Below are 23,846 nucleotides of genomic sequence, written 5' to 3' on the forward strand. Positions count from 1 at the left end.
ATGCGATGTCGAAAAAGCGGGGATAGACAGAGTAGGCTTAAGAAGAATAAAAAATGAGTGAACTACGTGTGTGTGCAACTGAACGAAAAATGTATGCAACGAAAAAGAAAAAAAAAAAAAGAAAAAATAGAAAAACCAGCATTTGCTTGTTAAATTTACTTTTCAACGATAAGGTTCATCGCACAAGAGGCGCGATTTTTCAATCGCGATCGGTCGTCACGATATTAACTTACCTAAGATAAATGTTAATGATATCGATACGGTATTGGACTTGAAACGGTAACTCGCGGTCAGAATGAGAAGTTGATACGTGATGAGCGTATAAGAAAAAGAGAGAGAGTGAGACAGAGAGAGAGAGATCGTTTTCACGGTCACGATTACTGGATTTTCCTCAACGATTGCACAAGTGTACTATGAAAACGAGTTCCGAGTAAACAGGGTAAGTGCGATTGTGAACGTAGATACACATTGTGATATACATTTGTTACGACAATCGTGAAAAACGATATGGAAGTTCTGTTGCTAACTGCGCCTTTGAACCGACGCGAACAACAGGAACGTTCGCGTATAAACAAAGTGCGATAAATTACGCTCCGAGTAACGATAAGTGGGAATAATTAGCTCGATAAAAAGGAAAAAAAAATGGCCCGTATTTAAATATTGTCACTTTAGAAGGAACTCTTCACGAAGCATGGTGAAATAACCGATGATAATTTTGTCTATGTATACGTACGCAGATAATTCCGATGCATTTTCTTTTTTCCTTGTTTTTTACTTAGTTACATTATAAAAGGTTTCCTTCTGTTCCTGAATCCCTCAGTGTTTTTCAAGCGTCGGTTGAGTCAGCAGACCCGACGTTCGGATCTCGAGAATCCGACTTCGTTGCTTCGAAAAGCAAACGATTCGCTAAAACCCAGAACGAATCGATTCTTCACCGACAAAATGATGCTACTCTTGACAATCTCGTTTTGCATCGTCGGCATCGGTAGCGTCCAATGTGTTCCTACCAAACCGGAAGCCATACCACCGACCGGAAGAATTCATGGTTCTATTCTGGATTCAAGGCTTGGACGAAAGATTTATTCCTTCCGTGGAGTGAGATATGCCGAGGCCCCTACAGGAGAACGACGTTTTAAGGTAAATTGTTTGTTCGTTCGTGTTTCAATTTTACATTCGATCGATGTCCGCGGAGATCAACTGAGGGACTTATCCTGTCTTGTTTCATTCATTGTAACGTTGAAAAATGTCAACGAAGCGTCCATTCAACAAATCGTTACCACTTCTACGCTCGAACGTTATCATTGGTCTTTAACCGTGAGAATAAAGAAGTTCCCTTGTACTTCCTTTTACGCGGATATTTATGAGACGTCGGTGAGAATAAGTACAGCAATTTTCTCATAATACAGGTTGCGATTCCAGCGGCTGACTGGAACAACGTTTTCGATGCGTCCAAGGAAGGTCCTCCGTGTCCGAAAATAGGAGACGATACGTCGTCCGAGGATTGCCTGCGTTTGAACGTTTACACCACGAAAGTACGATTTCGATGATATTTATGTAAATTCACTAATGACGCGGCGTTATTAAAATGAAATAATTTCAGTTACCCTCGAAGAACGAGAATGTAACGAGGCCTGTTTTGGTGTTCTTTCATCCTGGTGGTTTCTACACTTTCTCCGCGCAAAGTTTTTACTTTGGTCCAGAGTATCTGTTGGACAAAGACATCGTTCTGGTTACCGTTAATTATCGCCTTGGAACGTTAGGTACATAATTATCGTTTCGGGTCGTTGAATATATTACTGTCACTTTGAATCGTTGGGTATATAATTGTCACTTTGGATCGTTGGGTATATAATTACCTCTTTGAATCGTTAGGTACATGATTATCACTTTGGATCGTTGGATATATCATTGTCATTTTGGATCATTAGATGTATAACTATTACTTTGAATCGTTATACGATTATCACTTTGAATCGTTAGGTATATAATTACCTCTTTGGACTGTTAAGTATATGATTATCACTTTCGATTGTTGGGTATACAACTTTGGATCGTTGGGTATATTACTATCACTTTGGACTTTTAGCAATATAATTGTTACTTTGAATCGTTGGGTATATAACTATTATTTCGAATCTTATCACTTTATATAATTATCACTTTGTACAATTATCACTTTATACAACTATCACTTTATACAATTATCACTTTATACAATTGTCACTTTGGATCGTTGGGTATATCATTGTCACTTTGGATCATTAGGTATATAACTATCACTTTGAATCTTATCACTTTATACAATTATCACTTTATACAATTGTCACTTTGGATCGTTGGGTATATCACTGTCACTTTGGATCATTAAGTATATAACTATCACTTTGAATCTTATCACTTTATACAATTATCACTTTGGATCGTTAGGTACATAATTACCTCTTTGGATCGTTAGATATATTATTATCATTTTGACTAGTTGGGTACTTCGAGTCGTCAAATGAAAGGTTCTACAAATGCACTTATAAACGCTCTTGTACAGGTTTCATAAGCACTGGCGATTCCGAGGCACCTGGAAACCTGGGACTGAAAGATCAGGTGGTAGCCCTTCGTTGGATTCAAAGGAACATCGCTTCTTTCGGTGGAAATCCAAATTCCGTAACCATCAGCGGCTACAGCGTTGGAGGTCTCAGCACGATGTTGCACATGTTGTCACCAATGTCCAAGGACCTCTTTCACAGAGCAATCGTGATGAGTGGTTCTCTTCTAACCGATCTTTACCCAACCGAGCAGAAACATCTCGCGAAGAAACAGGCAGAACTATTGAACTGTCCCACCGATAGTTCGGCAGCCATATTGGCTTGCCTGAAGTCCAAGCCCGTGCAAAACTTCACGGACACAATGCCCAAGTTTTTCGTTAGTCTCATTTTCGCGTACTTTCAAACGAACAGTTTCTTTAACACGTGAAATACAATGATGGCGACTGATGACTGATACTTTGAATTTATATCTCTTTAAAGCGTTTGAAAGAAACAAACTCGAACGTGTACTTTTACATAACGTTGCTATCCTTGGCGAAATAAAAAGTGCAAAATAAAAAGTATAGCTATAAAGAAATCATACTATAAAAATACTATCGAATATTTATACTTTTCACGCTACAGTGTGTAAAAATGTCGAGATCGTGTTATTGAACACTGACGTTGCAATCATTGCATGTATTAACGGTTATCTTACAGAGGAATTCGAATGTTCACGAAATACAGAGCGTCTATTGTTTTAGGAATGGCACGGAGATCCGATTTTGGTCTGGGAACCAGTCGTAGAACCGGAAGTACCGGGTGTGGAACGATTCTTAACCGATCAACCCGTTGATTTGATCAGACGAGGAAAATTTAATAAAGTACCGGCTATATTCGGAGTGACCAAGGACGAATTTGGCGGTGTGGTTGTTGGTAAGTATGCTCAGCTTTCGGTGATCTAATCGTTGATCGTACAAACGAGCACGTCTTGCAATCTTCTGTGTCTTCTTTTCTTCTTTCGTAGCGTTCGAGAACCAAACCAAACAAGGGGACAACTATTATCGCGACTTAAACGATAACTGGTACAGAATTGCACCGATCAATTTCTTATACGAACGTGGAACACCACGGTCAAGATACATCAGTCAACAATTACGTCAATTTTATTTTAATGATCGTCCAATCGACTCATCCAATAACGCTGGTCTTGCTCACGTACGTTTACAGTTACAAGCTACCTCCAATCGAGTTAACTCTTGGATTTGTTGCAATTTGTAGAAACATTGTAATTAACGTGTTTCAGATCTACGCAGACAGTGTAATTATATTCTCCATGTATCGTATAGCGAAATTGATTGCCGAGAACTGTGGAGAACCGGTGTATTTCTATGATTTTACCTATCAAGGACGTTACAGCTTCACCAGGTGGAACGCTACTACGCCATACGGTAAAATTTGATTTCATCTAAAGTAGAATTGCAATTGTACGATACTTCGTTAATTGTGCAACAATTGTTACCAACTGTTTCGATCTGTCTCGATTGTAGGTGTTGTGCACCACGACGATCTGCAATACCTGTTCTACATGAAGAAACTATTTCCATTTTTCGACGAAACTGCACCCGAAGTACCATTGGTAGAATTGTACACGTCTATGTGGACGAATTTCGTTGCAACCGGCGAACCAGTTCCCAAGACCGGTGCGTTCAAGAACATAAGATGGGACAGGTTCGTGGCCGAGAAAGATAACTACCTGGAAATTAATCTGAACCCGACCATGAGAACTGGTTTATATCTGGACAGAATGCACGAATGGGAGAGACTTTTCCCCCTGGCACCGGTGTCATAGACCTTGTACAGATATATAACTACGAATATATAATTTTTAATCCGATGTGTCTTGTACTTTCCACTTTTCCTGTTCTCTTTACTTCCTCGATTGTTACAACATCTGTTGCACATTACTCTTACGAAGATCAGCTGTTCGTTATCGTAATTCGTTTATCTTTGTCTGCGACTCGCTGGGGTTCTCGACACTCGTGACACCGTTACACTTTTAATTGTGCATGTCGGTAAATAAACAAGAAACTAGTTTTATTTATTCGCCACGAAACTATTAATAGATATTCGTGCGCGCTCGTTTTGTTTACGATTGAGGGAACAAGTTCACCGATACACTTTTTTCTTGGTCGGATTTCATCGAAAAAAGTTTGACATACACGATCGTTTAAACGGAGTGACCTCACGTAAGCGTTCGCGAAGTACTATTGTTCGCAGACGGATAGTTGGATTTTCCCACTCGTTTTCCTCATAGCTACTATATAAATTGTTCGGTTCCGCCCTTGAGTTCTTCAGTGCTCGCACGGGTACCGAGTGTACCGGTTAACTGGATCAAGCGAGCACGTCTCGAGCAACACCTCGATTTCCTGCTATCAAGTAAAAAAGATTTTCCTGGACAGGGAGAACAGCTTTCCTGCCCTAAAATGAAGATCGTTTTGATATTGTTCTCTTGTATCGTCGGCATTATTGCCACCCACCATTCACCGGAAGAGCAGCCATTGGTTACTGCCCCGATCGGACAAATTCGCGGTTCGATTTTCACCTCGAGACTCGGAAGGACTATTTACTCGTTTCGTGGAGTAAGATACGGTGAATCACCCACCGGACATCAACGTTTTCAAGTAAGAATTGTTTATTTTTTTTTTTTTAAGATGACTAAGAACTTTAACAGTTATTTTTTTATGCAATCAACGGTAGATATAATCGTCGGTCTGTATCACGAACGAAAGATCGTCGATATTCGTTGAATTCTGATCTTCGAAGGAATTATAGTTTGTTTATGTTTTTTCTTAAGGAGGTCGGGAATTTTAACAGTTATTTATTTTTATGTAATTAAGGGTAGATATAATTGTTGGTCTGTATTACGAGCGAAAGATCGTCGAATATTCGTTGAATCCTGATTTCCGGAGAAATTATAATTTATTTATGTTTTTTCTTAAGGAGGTCGGGAATTCTAATAGTTATTTATTTTTATGCAATTAAGGGTAGATATAATTGTTGGTCTGTATTACGAGCGAAAGATCGTCAATATTCATTGAATCCTGATTTCCGGAGAAATTATAATTTATTTATGTTTTTTCTTAAGGAGGTCGGAAATTTTAACAGTTATTTATTTTCATGTAATTAAGGGTAGATATAATTGTTGGTCTGTATTACGAGTGAAAGATCGTCGATATTCGTAGAATTCTAATCTCTGGAGGAAATATAATTTGTTTATGTTTTTTTTTAAGGCAGTCAAAAATTTTAACACTTATTTATTTTCGTGTAATCAACGGTAAATATAATCGTTGGTCTGTATTACGAGCGAAAGATCGTCGAATATTCGTTGCATCCTGATCTCCGGAAGAATTATAGTTCGCGTGAGATTAGGGTAAGAAGTTGTAGGCGGAAACATTAAACTGACATAAAGGATGCGTCATTGGCCGTTATTCAAGATATACAGTCGAAAGAATATTTGTACACCTAGTTTTTGTGCAATAACTTTATACGAAAAATTACATTAACAAAAATTGTTTCCATTGATGGTCTAATATATATAAAAATTATGTGTGAATCAACAATTTTTAACAACAGATTACAAAAGAATAATATAATAAATATAGAAATTTGAGAGTTATAAATACGTTTGTGCATGTACGATTCTAACGTTGTTACACGAATTTATAATTATTTAAATTTTACATTATACTCAGTATACTTTATACATTCATTTGGCTTCAACAATGGTTTGTAATCTCTTTGAAATAGATTCTATCAAATTTTGTGTCATTTCCTCTGATACTTTTGGTCGTTCAAAACACTTTTATAAATAAGTCTGACTAGATATTTTTCTTTTCCTCGCTTCTAAATATAATAGGTACCATAAATTTCCGTCTGGATTTGTATGTGGTAACCATGAAAGTGAAACCAGTTGTTTCAGAATATTATATAACAACTTGACACCTATTCTCTTGTTTCCTCAGCAGCGTACTTTAAGTCCCTATTTTTTTGAAATTTAATGTCTCATTCGTGCCCAATTTATGTAATTTACTTTCCTGTAAATTATGACGCAACACCTCGATATACTTGTCGGGATTCGTCATCGTATCGGTAAATGCAACGTCATTATACCGTTATGTCTCCATATTATGGCGCGTCTTCCGCCATAATATGGAGGAATGTTCAGGGACAAATATTTTTTTCTCATGTTATTGCAAATAAAGTTCTAGCATCTATAAAAGAATATTTTACAGCGTTTCTAATAATATTCCACCACTCTCTAACTGTGAATATCTCTGAACGACCTATTCGTGGCTTATTTTCTATATTATCTACCTCTTCGTATTTTTCAATAGTATACTGAACTGTAAAAATCCAAATTTCAGATTTTTCGGTAACTTGTCTCCCGTTTACGAATCAAAATAACACTTATCTCGCACGAACACGGATATTTTTTTTCTCGGCAGTCATGTTACGTTCTTTTACATTTTCGACTCTAAAATTTTCATATTTCTAATTCTTTCGCAGCGCGCGCCATTACGAATTTTTCTTCGCGCATCATTACCACGTATACTGCACTAAGAACGTATATAGTTTCTGCCAGCGAATCGTTTCTTCGCGTAAAGTTATTACGTACAAAGCTAAGTGTGCAAATACTTTTTTGACCCAGTGTACCTTAACGAGGCTTTCCGTTTCAGTGATAAGTAGGTTAGACGCGCTCACGAGATTGTTATATGCTATCTATGAATCATCCTTAAGAAGTCAACGTACAAAGTATCTTTTTCTCACGTCGCAATATCCGCAATTAACATTACAAATTTTACGCGCTCGTAGATCAATCGCGCACGGTGCACTGTTATAAACCGTTTCCGTTTATTGTCGCGTCTCGTTGTTTTTCTCTTATCTGTTTTTCATACCAAAGCAATAAATGAAAATGAAACGATTCGATGATTGTACAGCCGCCAGTTCCAGCGGCAGATTGGCAGAATGTTTTCGACGCGAGCGAGGAAGGACCCAGTTGCCCTCATCCTAATGGTCAGTTGATGTCCGAGGATTGTCTGCGTTTGAACGTGTACACCGCAAAAGTGAGTACACTCGAATTAAATCTAAGCGACCTTGTTTCACAATCGTCCGTTTAATTGCAGTTACCCTGTGAGAGCGAAAATGTATCTCGTCCGGTCATGGTGTTCATTCATCCGGGTGGTTTCTATGGCTACTCGGGACAGAGTGCGGTCTTTGGGCCACAGTATCTCTTGGACAAGGACATCGTTCTTGTTACCATCAATTATCGTCTAGGAGCGCTAGGTAACGAAATTTAAACAATTCATTCGCGTTTAATCCTTGTAGTACTAACGATGAAGACCACGCGTGGGTCCAAATGGACCCGTACGTTACCATCGATTATCGTCTAGGAGTGTTAGGTAACGAAACTAGAACGATTCTCTCGCGTTTAATCCTTGTGGCACTAACGATGAAGATCACGCGTGGGTCCAAATGGACCCGTACGTTACCATCGATTATCGTCTAGGAGTGTTAGGTAACGAAATTTAAACAATTCACTCGCGTTTAATCCTTGTAGTACTAACGATGAAGACCACGCGTGGGTCCAAATGGACCCGTACGTTATCATCGATTATCGTCTAGGAGCGCTGGGTAACGAAACTCGAACGATTCACTCGCGTTTAATACTTGCAGTACTAACGATAAAGACCACGCGTGGGTCCAAACAGACCCGTTCAACTTTGACGTTGCCCGAATATTTCGAATAAAAATTCCATTATTTCATCGTAACCTTCTTAACGTCCAAGGAAAGTGATACTAAACTATAATCGAGCAAAAATCTCCGAATGTTGTACTTTGTGAACCCACTGTAGAAATTTGTAACACTGTACGCTCGTTCATAAAAAATTTGCAATTTATTTATCTGAGACATTGATACCCATAATACGTTTGTACGTACAACGGAATGTAAAGTAACCTCAAGGGAAATTAAAATTGTTTGAAAAACAAGTCTGGGTCCGAAAAGACCCACGCGTGGGACACGGAGGGTCAATAAGAAGCTCGATTAACTGTCCCGATATCTGTTCGAATTTTTCCAGGTTTCTTGAGCACCGGTGACAACTTGGCGCCTGGAAACATGGGCCTGAAGGATCAAGTGGTGGCCCTTCGTTGGATTCAGAGGAATATTGCTGCGTTTGGTGGCAATCCAAACGCCGTCACTCTGTGCGGTTACAGTGCCGGTAGTTTCAGTATAATGCTGCACATGGTGTCCCCGATGTCCCAGAATCTGTTCCACAGAGCCATCACGATGAGCGCCACGGATATAACTGCCGACATCTACTCCGGTATTGCAAATGGACAGAAGCAGCTCGTTAAGAAGCAAGCTGAGTTGTTGGATTGTCCAACCGACACGACTGGCTCGATGTTGCTCTGCTTGTACACGAAACCTGTTGAGAACTTCACCGATACCCTGGATTCGTTGTTCGTGAGTAATAATGATTTTTATTCCTGCCTCAATGACTACGAAATGGACCCTTCTGGCTCTACTAACGTCGCATCGACATCGGGCTCATTAGCGACGAGTTTGTGTTGGGACGTTATAGTTTTAGGTATTTGTTTTTATTTCTTTGAGAAAATATATCGTAACTCTTACGTGTTTTTCCGATGTTAATTCTGCATTTTCGCTTGTAACTTCGGTTACTTTGCAGTCGTGTAGGATATGATCGGTTGTTGTTGGTGTAGGTTGGTTTTGGTATAAGTTGCGGTTTGAAGGATCGGATTTCTTCATGAGTTATTCGTGTGTAATTTTGTGTGTCCGAATTTGAGTCGGACTAGTATCGTTTTCTCTTTTCTGTTCATGTGTGGTATGGTATTTGTTGGTAAAATTATTGAATTACATTGTGTAAACGGACTTGGCTTTGCAACGATGGGTTTAATTTACATCTGGATCCTAATATGTTTAAACACTCTCATTTATCGTTACATATCTCACTTTGACTCACACCTTTCCTGCTCTATACACGTATCTTACTTATTTTAAATGTCAAAGGAGGGGACTCGAGTAAAACGTTAAAGTAAAAGTGATTTTCGGAGCAATGTTTTTCTAACGTAAAACCTCAATAGAACTTTTATTAGAAATATTCTTGTAAGATTAAATAACGGGTCAATTTGGACCCAGGCGTGGCTTCTTCCGTGGTCAGCTAAATCACTGGTATTGTAAGAGTTAATTGAGTTAAAATAAAAGTGATTTTCGGGGCAATTTTTTTCTAACGTGAAACCTCAATAGAACTTTTATTAGAAATATTCATGTAAGGTTAAATAACGGATCAATTTGAATCCAAGCGTGGTTTCACCGGTTAAATCACTGGTATTGTAAGAGTTAATTGTGTTTTCGTGGTCGCAGGATTGGCATGGAAATCCGATTCTACTCTGGAAACCATCGATCGAGCCCGAAGTTCGTGGTGTCGAGAGATTCTTGACCGCTCATCCGTACGACCTGATCAAACAGGGGAAATTCAAACAGGTTCCGTTGATCCTCGGCGTCACGGAGAACGAGTTCGGTACTGTAGCCGCTCGTAAGTATACCAATTTTTTTTTTTTTTTACGCAAGAGAAATCTTCCAAAGACCACCTCGACCCTTTCAGACGTCGAAACGAACGTTTGTACGTCACCGTTGTTGTTTTATCGTGAATTGCAGTTTACGAGAAGGACGCGCAGAACAATGGTTCGTTGTACGAGGAGCTTAACGACAACTGGAACCGTTTAGCCCCGATCATATTCTTCTACGAACGCGACACATCACGATCGAATTACATCAGCAGAGAATTACGACGATTCTACTTCAACAATCAGCCGATTAATTCGGCCAACATGAAAGGACTCTCCGAAGTACGTGAACGGTTCTCTTTTCAAGCTGATTGGTCTCTCGGTGACGAGAGAGCTGTTAAATATTGTAAACGATTTTCCAGGTGTACGGAGACGGTATAATTATATTCCCCATGTTCCGAACGGCCAAAATACTCGCCTCGCGATCCAACCAACCGGTGTACTTCTACAAATTCACCTACAAATCGCGCTTCAGCTTCCAGATGTGGAATGACACAACACCCTATGGTAAAAATTTTATTTCTCGATTACAGTAATGCATGGTTGATCTTCGTAAAATTTGGGACTCGAACGTTGCTCGATAGCAAAAGAAAACGATTATAATGGGAAAAAGTGAGATGGATATAATAATATAAATTACAATACGCGACATTTAAAACTTTCGGTAGTTTTCGTGTTATATTCCTAAAAATGGTACCAATTCATTTCAATTCATTTGAATGCATTCTTTAAAATTTTTCCGATTAAAATGAATTCAAACACTACGTAAGTTAAATTATTTTTAATCGATTCAATTTATGCAAAATTACACGATATGTAACGTGTATTTTATTTTCTACCGGGTCTGGTTGAGTTCGAGACGCTCAGTGTTAATTGTGCAGATTTTAGGAAAAATGAACCGTGCGTTACTATAACTGAAAATTAATTTCGGATCGATCTCACCGTAATGTTCGTTGAACGTTGTTCCAGGTGTGGCGCATCACGACGATTTGCAGTACCTCTTCTTCATGAAGAGATTCTTCCCCTTTTTCGAACGCGACGCGCCCGAAAACCCAATGGTGGACATCTCTACCTCTATGTGGGCGAACTTCGTGGAAACTGGTGAACCGATACCTAAGAACGACGACAAGTTTAACGGGGTAACATGGACCCCGTTCGTACCATCGCGAACCAATTACTTGGACATCAATCTCCATCCAACCATGAAAACCGAGTTCTTCCCCGAGAGAATGCGTACATGGGACAGATTGTTCCCATTACCGTCGAGCAACGTGAAACACTGAGCGCGACATCTCCTCGATAAAAGTATCTCCGTTTTTGCAGTTTGTAATTCATCTCGAACGTTCTCGTCGATGTATTAGACAATAAATAAATATAGCGGACGAGTAGAAATCGTTCTTCATTGGTTCGTTCCGATCGTTTTACCCCTACGGAAATTTTTGAAAGTATCGTAGAATTATGGAACAATATCACGTACAAGAGAATATTTATTATCGTTAGTTTACAAAAATCACTCTCTCGAGTCGGAACGAATAGAAATCGTTCATCTTTTCTTTCTGCCGATTCTTCTCTCTTCGTGGACAATTTTTCAAATTACTGTACCAAAAATCGTAGAGCATAACGCACGAGAGGACATCGTTATTGTTAGTTCACGAAAATAACTCGCGTCGAAGCGTTCGGATAAATAAAAGTTAAGACGTACAGTTTGCGGCGAAGGCGAAATACTTAAATACTCAAACGAGAAACATAGAAACATAGTTCGTTAAATTTTTGGATCCGTTGGCTGGAGTTTCACCATCGTTTCGCTGAGCTCCCAAAACTTTTTGCCCTTCGAGGGATCCGCCACACCGCAGAAAAGGCTCTGTTCCTAAAATTGAACGATTTGTTATTGTTTTCCTATTCGCTGTAAAGCACAGTAAAGTTACATTAATCGTACGACGAGAGACTCTTCCTAATAGTGGAATTGATCTTTTTCACATTTATCGTGGAACTCGATTTCATATTTACCGCAAACACCGGTTTTTCACGTTTACAGCAGACATCGAGTTTTCACATTTATCGCGCACCTTGGTTTTCACATTTATCGTGTATCATGGTTTCACATTTATCGTGGACTTTACTTTCACATTTATCGTGGACTTTACTTTCATATTTATCGTGGACTTTACTTTCACATTTATCGGACAATAGTAATTTTAAAGTTCTACTTACGTGACAATCCGAGAAGTATTTGCCGGAAACACCGTTGAGCTCTTCGGAGCTAGCGAGGTGCACGGTTGTCTGCGCGCCCTGCTCAAGCGTTTTGCAGAGAACGTTCAATAAAAAGTTCAACGCCCACGATAATGGTGGAGGAACGTTCTTCCATATTCCAGTGTTCATCAGTCCAGGGTGTAGACAATTGGCGGTTACGCCGGATCCTTCGAGACGCCGTGCCAACTCCAATGTGAAAACGATATTCGCATACTTGGAAACGTAATAGAGATACCCAGGAGTGGTCGTTGTTGGGTTCACGTCGTTCAGATTCAATCTCGCCAGAACGTAGAGTGACGACGCGACGACGACTATGCGACTCGGTTTCGATCGTTTCAGCAGATCTGCGAGCAACGAAGTTAGTTCGAAACTTTCGATACAATGTTTACGAATTCTGAGTGGACGTTATACAGAGTGTTCCAAAACGAATGGACGCGAGTTCAAAGGCGAATTCAACGCAATCAAGTTCGTACGAACACTCCTGTGTATCAGTACAAATGAGTGAAAACACTATGAGTAATTTTCCAACTTCGACCATTTCTACAATTATTAAAATTTTCGAAAAATCGCTACATTTTAGATAATAGTCTCTAGTTTACGAATCAGCAACATTTTCTTATTTCAAATCTTCCACTTTTTGTCAACTGTAGCGTTCAACAAACAATCCATTTAAACTCTCACCAGAAGGTATTTTGGGAATAGCGAATAACTTTGTTATTTTGTACAATTTTTACCTTCGCGAAATTGTAAAATGAAACTGAAAGTTGTATTTATATTCTCCTAATGTAATCTAAAAAGATTACATTTTTTCGTTTAGTAACTATTAGAAAAAAAATTCGCAAAATTTACCCACTTTTTCGACGTGTCAAAGTCCCCCCTTAATCGCGACATCTATTAATGCACGTTATTGTGAGAGTATTAATGCACGTAGCGATTGGTAATGTATACCTACTCGATAAAGAAAGCAAAGAACATCAGTAATTATCTCACCGATCAAGAGATGCGTGAGCAAAAATGGACCGTAATGATTCGTTGCCATGGTCATTTCCAGCCCATCCTTCGTAATTTTCTTCCTGAATACCTCCGCGGTGCCAGCATTGTGAATCAACACGTCCAACCTGTTCTCTTCGCGATTTATTTGCTCAGCAAATTCTCTCACCGAGGAAAGCGACGACAAGTCGAGTTTTCGTGCAACTATATTGCTGTTGTTGGTTTCCTTTATTAGCTCCTCTGCGAAATATATTTTCCCATTGGAATTATTCACCAACGAAATAAATGAAACGAACCCTTCGTTTCTTAACGTCTGAACGCTAGCTTGCAAATTGTACAAAAAAAAAAAGGAAAAGAAAACGCAACATCGCGCGAAGCGAGCGACCATTTTCGTGTACTGTTAGTCAAATATCTTTTCCCGCGAACATTAGCATGTAATTGATCGAAGACAGTTCCGCGGTGCGAAAAGTGCTATTATAATTGCCGATGAAAGTGACCTGGGAATATTTAAGTCGGTCTTACTCAACAAACGTTACAATACACGTACATTCCCTGGCCATCGAATTATAGATGATCGTTAACGAATCTAGTAACAATTTGGTTAGCCAAGATCATGATACAGCGTTGCTGTAAATTAGAAAAGTGAAAATTCTGTTTCTGGTCCTTGTTCGATGTTTCTCTAAATGGCCATAACTTCGTCGAAAACCAACCTTTTTTAATGGGATTTCATTTCTTTCCAAGGAAAATGATCATACTTTTTTACGATATAAACAATAAATTTCTAACATTATTCTCTGTAAGTTAAAGACAGTGCAATATCGAGAAACTTTTATAATTCGACAGTTCTATCTTTAAAGGGTTGAAAAGTAGTAATTTGCTTCATATTGTTTAATGGGATTTCATTTATTTCCAAGGAAAATGATCATACTTTTCTATGATGTAAACAATAAATTTCTAACATTATTCTCCGTAGGCTAAAGACCGTGCAATATCGAGAAACTTTTATAACTCGACACTTCTATCTTTAAAAAAAGATATCGTCTCTTGGACACCAATGAAATTAAAATCGACCAAAAAGAATCGAAAAGTAGAAGCTTCAACCTTTAATTTGCTTCCCGTTGCAATATTTTCCAACGAATATTAACAAAGTTATGAAACTTTCTCAACCGTACTCGATCATTCCGAACTCGATGGCCAGTACAGTTCGTAATTAACCATAGTTATCATCTTTAACGGATCGTTAGAATTTCTTCCACAGCGAAGTAGCTGAACCGTGGTGACGACAATCGACTAATTACACGAGTCAATTACTCACGGTGAGTCGGTTCTTTTTTCGTGCAAAATAAATCAGGCACCGGAACAATTTACCGATCTTTTTCATTGTATCCGGTTATTAGATGCAAAAAATAAACCTTTCGTTAATGATGCTCGAATAACATGACCGTAGAACGTACAAGGAGCACGTTGTGTCGTGAAATGAAACTTTTTCGACGAACCTTTGAACTTGTTCGCGGCGTCCATGTTTCGACAGGCCATGATCAGTCTCGCGCCTTTCTTCGCAATGTTCCTCGCGGTCTCCTTCCCGATACCGGAAGTGCAACCGGTAATTATCACGGTCTTCCCGTCCATTTTGTTCTTGCACTTGCAAATTCCCAAAGTGTACTGAGCGTAGAAGTATACCGCCAACAGGAGCAGGAACAGGACGATTAACGTGACAGCAGCGAAGTAACACAGTGTCGCGCAAGGCGCGATCTTCAGTAGCATGATCTGATAAATATTGAGACGATAACGCGCGAGCACACGGTGACATTTATCGAGGAGCTCGGAGAATGAGCGCGAATCGAATCGTGTCGCACACGTAACATGGAATAATTTTCGCAAATATTTTATATTTGATCACGCAAATATAAAACTTACAAAAGTATTATATGTATTTCAATAACTCGTATATATTGGGTGGTTCGGAAAGTAATTTTGTTCTCCAAAATGGAGAATATATCATTTGATAAAATGTTTGTACGCTCTAAAAAAATCGTGTTTCATTCTTACCAAAAAAAAAGGAACGACTTTCCGAACGACAGAATATTTAGATTCATTTATCTGATATGTAATTTATCGTTTGTATTGTATTGATTTCTGTATTCTTTTTTTGTACGATAATTTATGAAACATTCGTAAAGATCAAGATGCATCCTTGGTTTATCCGAACAGGTATCTCGATAATTGTTTTATGTATATCACCTGGTTCGTTTCGGTAAAAACTAACCTTACAATCCTCTTTTGAATAATTGATTAGCTAAGAAAAGATCCAATAGAGTATAAAATCGTTTTCTAATATGTATTTATGCTTTGGTATAATTATTTGTTTGTAGAATCAAATTTTGTTTACTATCGTAATTTCGAAGAAAATTAATTTTCTGGGGAAAATTACAATTGCCTGGGGTAAGTGTCTCTTATTTGTAATAAATGGATAAGTTGGTTAAAATAAATTCTAACAAATAACATAATTATTTAACAGATCTGTGTTAAAGATATTATTCAACAAGATTTCTGTACTGTTAAAATCACATGGAGCTTTCCACTTAACCGAATTTCATCGCAATAATCGACGTCGAAGCTCGATTTCGCAATTGTCGAAAATCAAATTCGTTTCCAGTCGAAATCCATTTATTTCAGGGCTTCTAAACTTACAAAACTATTGGGTTGTTCGGAAAGTCATTTTCTTTAGGTGAAAATGAAACACGATTTAGAGTGTGTAAACATTTTATTAAATTATATATTCTCCATTTTGGAAAACGAAATGACTTTCCGAATAACCTAATATATAATACTCTTGCCACGATCGTCGAATCCGAACAAACATCGAACACGTTGCCAGAACCGTAGTTTCGAAGGAATTCGACATTAAATATCTTATCTCCGTTTTGAAAATATTTCACGCTTCCGAACGAAGAACACAAAGAGCCAAAGAACCTATTCAGGAACTAATACCACGCTCTTGCCAATTGGAGATTACGAAATCTATCGTAAACAAAGAGTGTCGCCTCTCACTCGCCACTGGAGTTGCCCCATTGAACGTCGTGGCGACTGAGACTCGCCTCTGGAGCGCGAACGGGTCAAAGGTGAACCGTGGTAAAGTTTAGAATTTCGTCTAACGAAACAACGTCGTAACTCTCGCCTTTTCACCGCGCGCGGCATTGAAATCTCCCGCTCGAAGGAACGTCACTCGAAGGTCGATGACCGTGAATCACGGATCGTTAGACATATCGGACACCGACGTTCTACTTGACAGAACGAAACGGTCTCGCTGTACCCGGACTTTCGTGCAAACCGCTTCGATGTGTGGTAAAAATACACGATGATACACGATCGAGGGAACGACCGATTACGAAACCCATTTTGAAGGAACACGTTCGTGAGATATTTGGAATTTATTCGAGAAACTTCCTACCGTGTATCGACCGAATCGAATACCATGTAATCATTTTTTTCTCGTACCGTTACGCGAAATTATGACATTCTTTTCTTTTTCCACGCGTTTACAACGAATCTTCACCACTGTTACTTACGCCGAAGTAGGAAACGCGGCAAACCGGTTCCCCTATAGTCAACACCGATTAAAATTCATCCAGCGAACACTCGTAATATCAGATTAGTCGCGATCGCGAAGAAATATTTCCGCGTAGTATCAAAAAGTCTTGATTGTGCCTTGCACCTAGTTTTTCGATGCCTCGATACGTTATTTTTTAATGTAAATGCGTTTTCAACGATCATTGAAATCTTTCCATTCCTGGAAACGATATTTACGAGTGATACGATAACTTTTGTTGGAAAGTAGAATTGTTGCGTTAACAATTCACGGATCGGTTACGAGATTATAATTTACGGGATAATAACTCACGGGTAAATGGTAATTTACGAGATGGTAATTTACGAATGACATTTCGTCGAAGTGGTTGTTTCGTAAAGCGTTAAGATCGTTCGATAATATCGCCAATAGAGCCAATTACGAAACAAAATGGTCAACTTAAGCGACATCAAGACCGTGTTGGGTAGCCGGTGTAGAAAGCTTTGTCCACGATTCTGTTAACGATAATACGACGAAGAGAAGTCGCGTCGATGATCGAGTTTCGTAAACGAAGAGCGAAAGATTGGTAAACGCGTAGTGCAGAAATCGACACGATCTTATTATACTCACATCGGTTATCACCAAATTCTCATTCGGACTGTCTCGTGGGTCCTAAATGGTTCGCGTACCTTTCCTGCGAGAGCGTTGCCTCTATACTGACATTACGATACGTGACCGTGCACCAAGCATCAACCTTCTCCCCCCTCTACTCTCTACTTTTTTCTCTCGTTGGAAAACACCGAGCACAGAGTGACTTTTACAAACCTTGATGTTAAGTTTCCTCTAGTCTAGTCCTAAGAAGAAACTGGTTAAACAAAAAGAAAAAAAAAAGAAAAACAAATATTTTAATAAAAATTATTTATTTTAACCTTCGTCCAGAACTGTACGACTCGAAACAGTTCCCATTGGTACCCAGAGACTCGGTTCAGAGTCGTCTCCATTGTTCGAAACCTTTTCTACAGCTTCTCGTTCGGAATGGGCTTTAGCAGTGTTGTTGCTTTTGGTGGAATCGTCTCTCGATCTTCAAAATGCTACATTTGTGTAATATTTTTTATTTTTGGGAGTAAGAGCATCGCTGTTGAATTTAATATTATAATAATTTAAATTTTGCGAGAAACTCACGAACGAGAGTGGTGGTTGAGACATCTTCGTGACGAGTGACGCGTCAAGAGCGAACTGAAATTCACACTGAGAACGAATCATGCGTTTCGAGGTCGTGAAACTCGAGCTTCTGACGGATAAAGCTGTTAGTTTCGCAATCCAGTTGCAGAAAGGGCTACAATGTTGCTGGTTTAAGAAAGAAAATTATTCCACGAATATTTTCTATCGAGTAATGTTTCGATTCAAGGGAGTGCATATTTTCACGAGGATATCATCCTCTATCGAAAGAGTACAAAGCACAGAAGAAGGTATCAGTTATGGTTCAGGAGTATGTAATTAAACCTAAAAGCTCGAAGATTTTAAAACGATAAATTTTCCGCGTGAAACTTGTTTGAAACACAATTTTTGGAACCTATTTGCACGATAACTCTGTCAATTTTCAATACTTTTTTAGGAAATTTGGTGCACATATAGTCGATGAGTTTGTCTTTAGTTTATCGAGCAATTTGTTTTTCAATTTCAGATGTTTCGTTTATTAATAAAGGAGCAAATTTTTAAGTAAAATATCTTTCTTATTTTAAAGTAGCGTAATTTTCTTGCCGTTTTTAAATTTAAAAATTGGCCCGTGACAGGTAATAACCAACACGATAGAATTTAGTAATATTCCATATTTCGTCAATTTTCAAACTGAATCATCTAGAACACTCAAATCGTGCACACAGTGGAACTATGGTTCCACAGCACGCGTGTGTGTACAATTACAACAATTCTAATGAAACGAAAATGAAATTAATTCCCAAAGTAGTTTTCCTAGAATATTTTCTCGAAACAGTAGCTTCTTTTACTACAATGGGTCTGTACTCTCTTAAACGTTCTTTCGGTCACTTTTGCTCGCAAAATCGAATACAGAGAAGTAACAACAATTTGTATCGTTGCTCGAAATCACCGACAAAGTTCTCCTCGGCTGATACTTTTCTGATATAAGTGATAAGATAGTAAATTTCTGATGCAATACCAGTCGAAAGTTTCTAATACTCGATACGTAAATATCGTAATTACGCAAGAAGTGGAATCCAATGAACGTCGCTGGAAGCCAATTAGACCAACCGAGCCCTCGTTTAACGCGCTATTTGCATTTCGAATCGACGAATTTTCAGTGAAAGTTCCAACGCAGAACCTTTCACACCGCTAGGGACGTCACTCGCGTCAAACACCATAATTTTCGGTCCCTTGGACAATTTTAGGAAACAATCGACGCAACGAACGTTTCGATATTTATTTAAAACGATAAACATTATTCCTCCGCGTTCACTTTCTCCCAAACCTTCGGCGAACGAATTCCAGACGATATTCGTAGATTCTTCAATTTCCTGGTGCTCTCCAGGTAATCGATCATGCGATTTATGGTACACGGGTTGTCTTCCGTCTCACCGAGTTCGTGGGTCAGTTGCGCGCTAACGTGAAGAAACACGGCGATGTCCTCTTCGCTTATGGTATCGTGTGTGTTTTGCACCATGCTTACGACGGGGTCTTCTTTACCTTAAAGAGAAACGAACGATTCAAAATTCTCGATCGAAATTCATTCGACCCCCTGAATACCGTGCCGGAGTCACATTTGACTCGTCACCATTCTCGAGACACTCACACAGCACTAAGTCTCGATATCGCAACAAGGATGATCGTGAGAGGAACTGAGCTTAGCTGTGAATGTTCTAACTTTAACCTATTGAAATAACATTAGTTATCATAGTTCGTATTATAAAAAAAGAATGCATCGAGAGTTAAGGTCTATGTATTTTGTAATGTAGGGTCGAGATAGGGTCGAGAAAGACCCGAGAATGGCAAGAGAGTGAAACGAATAACGTTGAAAGATTCACCAGGTTTGCTAAAATTATCCAAGAGACCGAAAATTATGATATTTGACGCGAGTAACGGTGAGAAAGATTCCACGTTGGAACTTTCACCGAAAATTCGTAGATTCGAAAGATAAAGAACGTTAAACGAGGTTTCGGTTGGTTTAATTAACTTCCAGGACGAATTAACAATGGACGACGAGGTTCATTGGACACCGCGTTCTTGCGTAATTACGATATTTACATTTACCCTGTCTACTTACGCGAACTTCGGATCCTCCATCTTGGAAAGTAATTCCAAATGCAAATAAAAAAGAACAGGCATCGTACGACGAAAAATATTGCGTCCTTGGTGCGTGCCAAAATCGATCTGTTGGAATTTACTATCCTGGGAGTCAATTGGTCGACGAAACACGAAGCGGAATTTTCCCGCGTCGTTTCGTCCTCGTCGTTTCTGCCTATGCAAAGTACCATCTTGAAAATACGTACGATTTATTTCTATCGGTGTTCCACACTTATGTATTGAATGTTCGCGATACCTTCCTCGATCGTGTTCTTCTCTTTGTCGTTGCACGGATCACCCTGATCCTCCGAGTTCTTCATAATCTTCTCTCTCAGTTCTAGTAACAAATGTTCGGCAGCTCCTGGTTGGGAATGGACCAGTTGACTGATCGTATCTTTCGACAATTTCATATCGATTTTGCAGAGCACCTTTCGATTCAAGATGGTCCAATTTTCTTTCTTCGTGACCAAGCTACTGGCCGACACGTAATTGTGAAGATCAACGTAACGTGGATAATATACCTTGAGGACCTTCGCCATCAGAACTGGGGACCATATTTCGTAATTTAAGCAACGAGGTAGCGAGAAGTTTGTAGATATTTTTACGAGCGATACCAGCGTCCGAAAAGTCTCGCGTTAAATTCATTTTCGGTTTCGAGAACGGAATCGTCGACATCCACGTGTGAAGCTTTTCCAAACGATCGTCCGGAACTTTTCCGTCCTCGTCGGTCATCTTGGTTTCCATTTGCTCGATTTACTTATTTCAAGATTGGTTCACACACCGTTAAACGCAACGTAGAGAACACATGCCCGTGTTGGACATATTTTTGCCCCCGATCACCGTGCAGAACTTTGCACGAATCCACGGAAGAATTCTTTCGCGCAACGAGACTCGATTTCGGATGTCCCTCGTGCGAAATAATCGCACGGTTCGTCGAGAAATTGATTATATTCTTCTTTTATTTGAAACTGAACACCACAGCTGTTCAGCGATATCAAATCGATTTTGAGTTTTATTCAGATGTCTGTAGCTTATTGAAATGTCTGCATTTAATTATTTAAATTGGCGTCTCTCCTCGTTTTCAATTCGCATCGATTTATCTCGAACGCGTTTTAAAAGTACCAAATACCGTTAAACCTTCTTCTACGATCTACGCCTCTAGTGTCGACCGGATGAATCCCTAGACGGTGGTTATTCAATTGTGTTGTAGGTTCTATACGTTATTATCCACGAAATATCAATTATCGTGGCGTTTCGGTACGTTTGTGTGTACGTAATTTAAATAAAGTATGCGAAATATTTGTTACGTGTATCGGAAGTTGTTTTTAAAATGTCATACACATTCCAGAAAAATCTGTTTATTGGATTCATAACTTATTATGAAACGCATATATCGAGTTGAAGTTTGTTTTCGGAACTCGATATATTTAATTAATAGTAGATAAATTCCTCGATTAGTAGTTTATTTAAAAATTTTAATATCGCCAAGAAATTATCAAATTACTATCAGTATGGGTTAGACCTGCCGAAAGTTAATCTTGAAACGTATTTAATAAATAATAATCTAATCCTAGTATTCGCGATCTATTACGAAAATTAAATAATCTAGAATTGCTGAAAAAGTACTGTTCTTATTTTATAGGGACTTGTGCTTAGGTTACATGTGTCGAAATTTATTATCGAAACCTGGTTTCATATATCTAAAAAATAAACGAGCCCCTTTCGTGAATAGGCTTGTGTTAGAATATAAGATATTACAGAACAAGCTTTGAGAATAGCTGGGATTTGAAAAAATTTAAGTAAGCTGATAGCTGTAATCTTAAAAATATCTTAGTTTCGCAGGCCTAAAATAACGCAAGTTTTATTCCTTGTCGCTGCAAATTATGAGAATGAATTCAACTTGATAGGTTTGATAGAACCATAAACGGTGTGTAAGACAAGATTCTAAGTAAATTTACAACCTTTACCGATAGCCATGCTTCGATTAAATATAGTTCTCAGAATCACCGTTCACAAACAAGAAGACGCTTCAAAAGTATTTTGTACCATACGAGGTCGCTATTTCAGATCATATAACAGTAATTCAAACGAGATATAAAACAGTCGTTTCACCGTGTTGTGATTATGTATCTAATATATAATTGTTATTCGAAACGTGCGTAAATGTTAATAACAATCACGGAAATGAAAAAACATTTACCAAAACCGTTCTCCTTCATAAATTTTGCAATATCTTGATGTTTATTTATCATATTTATTAGCAACCGTCGTAGGACCATATTTTAGACAATTATTAACACTGTCCTAGTATAAATAATGGCTTAAAATATCATTTCGTTAAAATAATCTTTGTTCACGAAGGAATTTTTCGTTCAGATTCAACTGACATTCTCAAGGCTACACGTATCGATGATCGATTCACAAGTGTTCATCACGATGATTTTTTATCTAGAAAAGCGATTAATTGAATTTCGACACTTTTATGTAAAAAATGCAACTTCTACGTGTATTATGTAAATTATAAGAATTAAACAAATGTTAAATTAATGTATCTAATTATCAATTGTTACTTTCCATGCTTTAAAACTTTACGAATCACGTTTTAACATCGAGTCTCGATCAAAATCAATTTCTATAAGTTTCTTAATTAATTGCAATACATAAATAAGATGCACATTGTTCGATCAATATTGGCAACATGCATAAATGTTATTAACAATCGCGGAAATGAACAAACATTCACCGAAACCGTTCGCCTTCGAAGATTTCGCAATATCTTGATGTTTATTTATCACATTTATTAACAACCGTCGTAGGACAGTAAATCAATTTGTTGAAATATTCGATTAGATCGAACAAAGACAGTTGAAGTATTCATTCAGACAATTATTACTTTCCATATTTTAAAACTTTAAGAAACACCTCTTTACTTCGGAGCTCGATCAAAATTAATTTCTATAAGTTTCTTAATCATTTGTGATGCATAAATAATATGCACATTGTTCAATTAATATTGGGAGCACATATAAATGTTAATAACAATCGTGGAAATGGACAAACATTCAACGAAAACATTCGCGTTCGCAAATTTCGCAATATCTTGACGTTTATTTATCATAATTATTAACAAGCGTCGTAGGCCCGTAGATTAAACAATTATTAATAATGTCCTAGTATAAATAATAGCTTAAAAGCTATAAATTTATTGAAATATTCGTTAGATGGAGCAATGACAATCGACGTAACCGTGCGATAAAATAAATGAGTATTTCTCTACATATCGAAATTATAGTTTCTATATAATTTGAACGCTCAGTGACACACATATGTCACACGGCACTGAAGTGAGTTGCCATCTACTAGAGAATAGATGAACTACACTTAAGGTGTGAAAACACCTGGCGGAGAAACGCTCAAGTTTGTCGAGGAATTGTTCTGAATTTTATCAATAGATGGCTCGACAAGCATTATCTACCGACATTACAGATAAGTATCTCCTTTGGAATGATATTCACTACCATGCGGTAAAATAAATAAATATTTCTCTACATATGGAAATTATTGTTTGTATGCAT

The 23,846-nt window shown here is 38.3% G+C and overlaps 3 protein-coding genes across 3 annotated transcripts; 2 read left to right on the forward strand and 1 right to left on the reverse strand.

Annotated features, from left to right (window-relative positions):
- Positions 1-820: 820 nt before the first annotated feature.
- Positions 821-4,416, forward strand: LOC143153119 (esterase E4-like). The gene is made up of 8 exons (XM_076323987.1): positions 821-1,137; positions 1,407-1,532; positions 1,601-1,760; positions 2,543-2,916; positions 3,284-3,455; positions 3,547-3,737; positions 3,826-3,970; positions 4,070-4,416. The coding sequence occupies exons 1-8, from the start codon at positions 943-945 to the stop codon at positions 4,369-4,371; spliced, it is 1,665 nt and encodes a 554-aa protein (XP_076180102.1). The 5' UTR covers positions 821-942; the 3' UTR covers positions 4,372-4,416.
- A 458-nt stretch (positions 4,417-4,874) lies between these two features.
- LOC143153114 (esterase E4-like) lies at positions 4,875-11,548 on the forward strand. Its single transcript, XM_076323974.1, has 8 exons — positions 4,875-5,203; positions 7,520-7,645; positions 7,706-7,865; positions 8,660-9,045; positions 9,964-10,135; positions 10,258-10,448; positions 10,529-10,673; positions 11,136-11,548. Exons 1-8 carry the CDS (start codon positions 5,006-5,008, stop codon positions 11,447-11,449), a joined length of 1,692 nt encoding a protein of 563 aa, XP_076180089.1. The 5' UTR covers positions 4,875-5,005; the 3' UTR covers positions 11,450-11,548.
- An 87-nt stretch (positions 11,549-11,635) lies between these two features.
- On the reverse strand, positions 11,636-17,754 carry LOC143153128 (retinol dehydrogenase 14). The gene is made up of 5 exons (XM_076324000.1): positions 17,605-17,754; positions 14,903-15,173; positions 13,407-13,646; positions 12,378-12,760; positions 11,636-12,033 (listed from the first exon to the last, which is right to left on the reverse strand). The coding sequence occupies exons 2-5, from the start codon at positions 15,168-15,170 to the stop codon at positions 11,929-11,931; spliced, it is 996 nt and encodes a 331-aa protein (XP_076180115.1). The 5' UTR covers positions 15,171-15,173; positions 17,605-17,754; the 3' UTR covers positions 11,636-11,928.
- Between the last annotated feature and the right edge of the window lie 6,092 nt (positions 17,755-23,846).

The sequence above is a fragment of the Ptiloglossa arizonensis genome, chromosome 1 (genome assembly GCF_051014685.1).
Source record: "Ptiloglossa arizonensis isolate GNS036 chromosome 1, iyPtiAriz1_principal, whole genome shotgun sequence".
Taxonomy (NCBI): domain Eukaryota; kingdom Metazoa; phylum Arthropoda; class Insecta; order Hymenoptera; family Colletidae; genus Ptiloglossa; species Ptiloglossa arizonensis.